Source organism: Sitodiplosis mosellana, unplaced genomic scaffold (assembly GCF_009176505.1).
Source record: "Sitodiplosis mosellana isolate CC-2019 unplaced genomic scaffold, AAFC_SMos_1.0 Smas_scaffold_4122, whole genome shotgun sequence".
In the NCBI taxonomy this organism is placed as follows: Eukaryota; Metazoa; Arthropoda; class Insecta; order Diptera; family Cecidomyiidae; genus Sitodiplosis; species Sitodiplosis mosellana.
Window position 1 is genome coordinate 1 of NW_022599364.1, and position 3,230 is coordinate 3,230.

At 34.3% G+C, this 3,230-nt stretch overlaps 1 protein-coding gene across 1 annotated transcript; it reads left to right on the top strand.

The window, feature by feature from the left end:
• On the top strand, window positions 1–2,783 carry LOC129572101 (chaoptin-like). Its single transcript, XM_055452017.1, has 2 exons — window positions 1–2,491; window positions 2,562–2,783. The coding sequence occupies exons 1-2, from the start codon at window positions 308–310 to the stop codon at window positions 2,589–2,591; spliced, it is 2,214 nt and encodes a 737-aa protein (XP_055307992.1). The 5' UTR covers window positions 1–307; the 3' UTR covers window positions 2,592–2,783.
• Window positions 2,784–3,230: the final 447 nt, after the last annotated feature.

A 3,230-nucleotide genomic window follows, 5' to 3' on the forward strand; every position in this document is an offset into this window, starting at 1 on the left:
TTTTTTTTTTCATTGGCTGCTTTCTTCGCGTATTTCATGCGTTTTATGTTTTATTTGCTCTGCTTAATCTAAATAAGTGTCATTTTCGCTCCGCTTTTAATGCATTTTTTTTAGAAAAAAAAAAACCAGGTGAAGTTCTAATTTGGTATTCGATATGTGCAAAGAAATCGCCAACATATGCTTCATGAAATTGTAGCATCAGCAATTTAATACACTTTACCGCTGACTTTAACTGACACTAAATTTCAGTGCACAAGTACACTTCGAAACGATCGGTTACTTATTTCGTTCGCAATAAAGCAGCAAAATGAGTTCACATTTCATTTACATGATTTTTGTCATTTTGGCTGTGCTTCACGGTGTCTCTTCCGAAAAATATCAATATATTGGTAATTGTCGCTGTGATAAAAGTGCAAGTCCAGGCAAATGGGCTCTAAAATTCATTTGTATCGAAAACTATGCGGAAAAAAACTATTTTTCAAGTGGTTGGTCTGTGTGCGGAGACCAAAATGGATTTTATAAGTGGTATATCGGTTCAATAAACTTCAAAAACTGTAAATTCAAGCAAATCCCAAACAATACTTTTGAAGTGTACTATGATGTGTATGATTTGAATTTATCAAATCTTGGCATAGAAACATTGCGACCAGAGAATTTTGCAGGAGCCACAAATCTGAAAAATCTGAACGCATCTGACAACAAACTCACTGAAGTGTCGGCAAATTTATTCCACGATGCAGTTAATTTAGTAAAATTGGAAATTTCATACAATCAAATCGCATTCATTGCTCCTGAAGCTTTTTCCACTGCAGATCACTTAACGTTACTTACCTTGAATGAAAATAAAATTAGTGAATTGAGTGTCGAACTGTTTCAAAAGTTTCGTGCATTGAAAAACTTATATTTAAGTTCCAATCGAATAAGTGTGGTTCCAGCAGATTTATTTAGTAAATGCACAAATCTTAAATATTTAGACTGTTCGAAAAATCAAATCAATTTTTTCGATTCAAACGCTTTCTCCGATGGGAACCATCTGGAAACTTTGTTATTGTCATTCAATAACATTAGTGATTTGCCGGTCGATACATTTCAAAAACTTGTTGAGTTGAAAACGTTGGACTTATCGTTTAATAATATTGTTGAAATTCCGTCGTTTTTGTTCCACAAAATGGAAAAACTCATCGAAGTGAATTTTTCGCACAACAAAATATCAAGAATTGATTTCTTTGCATTTTTGGGTGTGCCCAATTTGGAAAAAGTAATACTGGCAAACAATGAACTTAAGTCATTGGATCGGCAAATATTTGATGCACATTCAAGCATAAAACATGTTGATGTTTCATTTAATCAGATTGCGGCTTTAAAAGTTGATGCCTTGTACTTTCTAGAGAATTTATCGTATTTTAATATATCAAACAATGCCATTAAAACAGTGAACAACAAAACATTTGCGAAAAATGTTTACCTTGAAACTCTGTCATTGTCCAACTGCGACTTATCAGAAATCAAGGCGGGCACGTTTTCGCCTGTTTTAAAATCATTAGATTTATCGAGAAATCAACTAAAAACATTGGATGTTCAGATTGCTATGGTCCAACCGGAACAGCTGGTATATTTATCCATCGTCAAAAATCAGTTGCGAGAGCTTAATGGATTCACAGCGTCGAATATAAACGAGAATTTGAAAATAGCAGGCATAGACAGCAATAATTTCAATTGTTCGTACTTCCAGAAGTTATTTGAAACAATCACACCGCTTCATTTCGACACGATAAAAAATCGAATCCATTGCAATTCGGACAATGAAGAAACTGTTCAAGATAATTCAAGGGAAAGTACAACGACTCCTTCAAAGGAAGTGATATTGAATCCTACCGAAACAACTACGGTTCCATCGGTAGAAACCACAGCAAATCAATTTGAAGCAACCGCAGCTCCATCATTTATTCAAACAGTTGAAATTGCTACGACTTCGGAAAATGCTGAATTGAACCAAAAACATGTTGAATCAACAAAAATAGAAATTACTACAACAGGCGAAGTGATCAGATTACATGACCCTGAAGCGGCAGAAAACACTCAAGCAAAAATGAAAGAAGCAGAGGCACTTGAATTTAATTTTACAAAACTGACTGAAAGTGAAAAATTACGAAATTCGATTGATAATAATTTGACTGCGTTGCACAATGACAAATATTTGTCAAAGTACGTTGAAAACAACACTAACCGAGAGCATCAGATCACAGTCAACAAGATGCATCATAGTTTGATTTCACTGGAAAAGTATTTGTTCGTGATGACATGTTTGATGGCACTCGGTTTCACCTTAATTGTGATGGCCGTCGCTTGGAAGATTTTTCATTCGCGATTTATCAAACAAACTGAAGCAACCCAAGTGATCTACAGGAGAGATGAGGTCATCATACCGAATGGAGTGGTGAACAACAACTACGAAGTTATTAAATTTGACAAGGAGCAACCACCAGTTCAGGTGATTTTGATGTTAAATTCAGAACTAAAACGAAAGATACTTGAAATTGCGTTTTTTTTACCATTCTTAGGCATTTAAACCACATCATGGGGCTGATTAGATTTTGAAGCATTAATATTTCATCATTCATGGATTATTAACGGCTTATTCATCGCCTCAAAATTTGGAATTAGTTTTTCATAAGGAGAACATTCAAATAATTTAAATGACGTTTATAGAGAAGATCCATCTTAAGAAAATTCATTATTACCAAAATAAACAATCAAAATGAAGGTTATGCGCAATAACAAAAGTCTCTTATCAATTTCTTTCCGTTCCGTTTGCATTGGCTCTCTGCTGATTTGGTTTATTCACAAATCGAATTAATCGTTTTTTCTTCAACAAACATTTGAGTCGCTCAATTTCAAACACGAACAAAGTTCGTACTTCTTTCGCATATACTTCGTATTCTTGCAGTCGTTTGACTATGACCGAAGCAATAAGATACTAATGCGTTTGTGTCTATATCGGTGACGATTTTTGCGCTCGTGACGACTTTAGTGCACTGTTGCATTTGTTTTGTTTTTATTTGAATGCCATTCAATACTCCCGTTTTATTTATTTTTCCTTTCTTATTAGTTGAATTCAGTGCAAACATTGAAATATTAATAGAATGTAGTAAAAAACTGAGCTCATTTATTTAATGAGTGAGCCGCATCGATATTTATTTACTGAGTGACCGCATGTCTCTTCCGCATGC

Excerpts from the sequence above, each read along its gene's own strand:
- LOC129572101 (XM_055452017.1), top strand. The coding sequence starts at position 308 with ATGAGTTCACATTTCATTTACATGATTTTTGTCATTTTGGCTGTGCTT. Across the intron at positions 2,492-2,561 it reads AGGAGCAACCACCAGTTCAG|GCATTTAAACCACATCATGG; the intron begins GTGATTTTGATG and ends TACCATTCTTAG.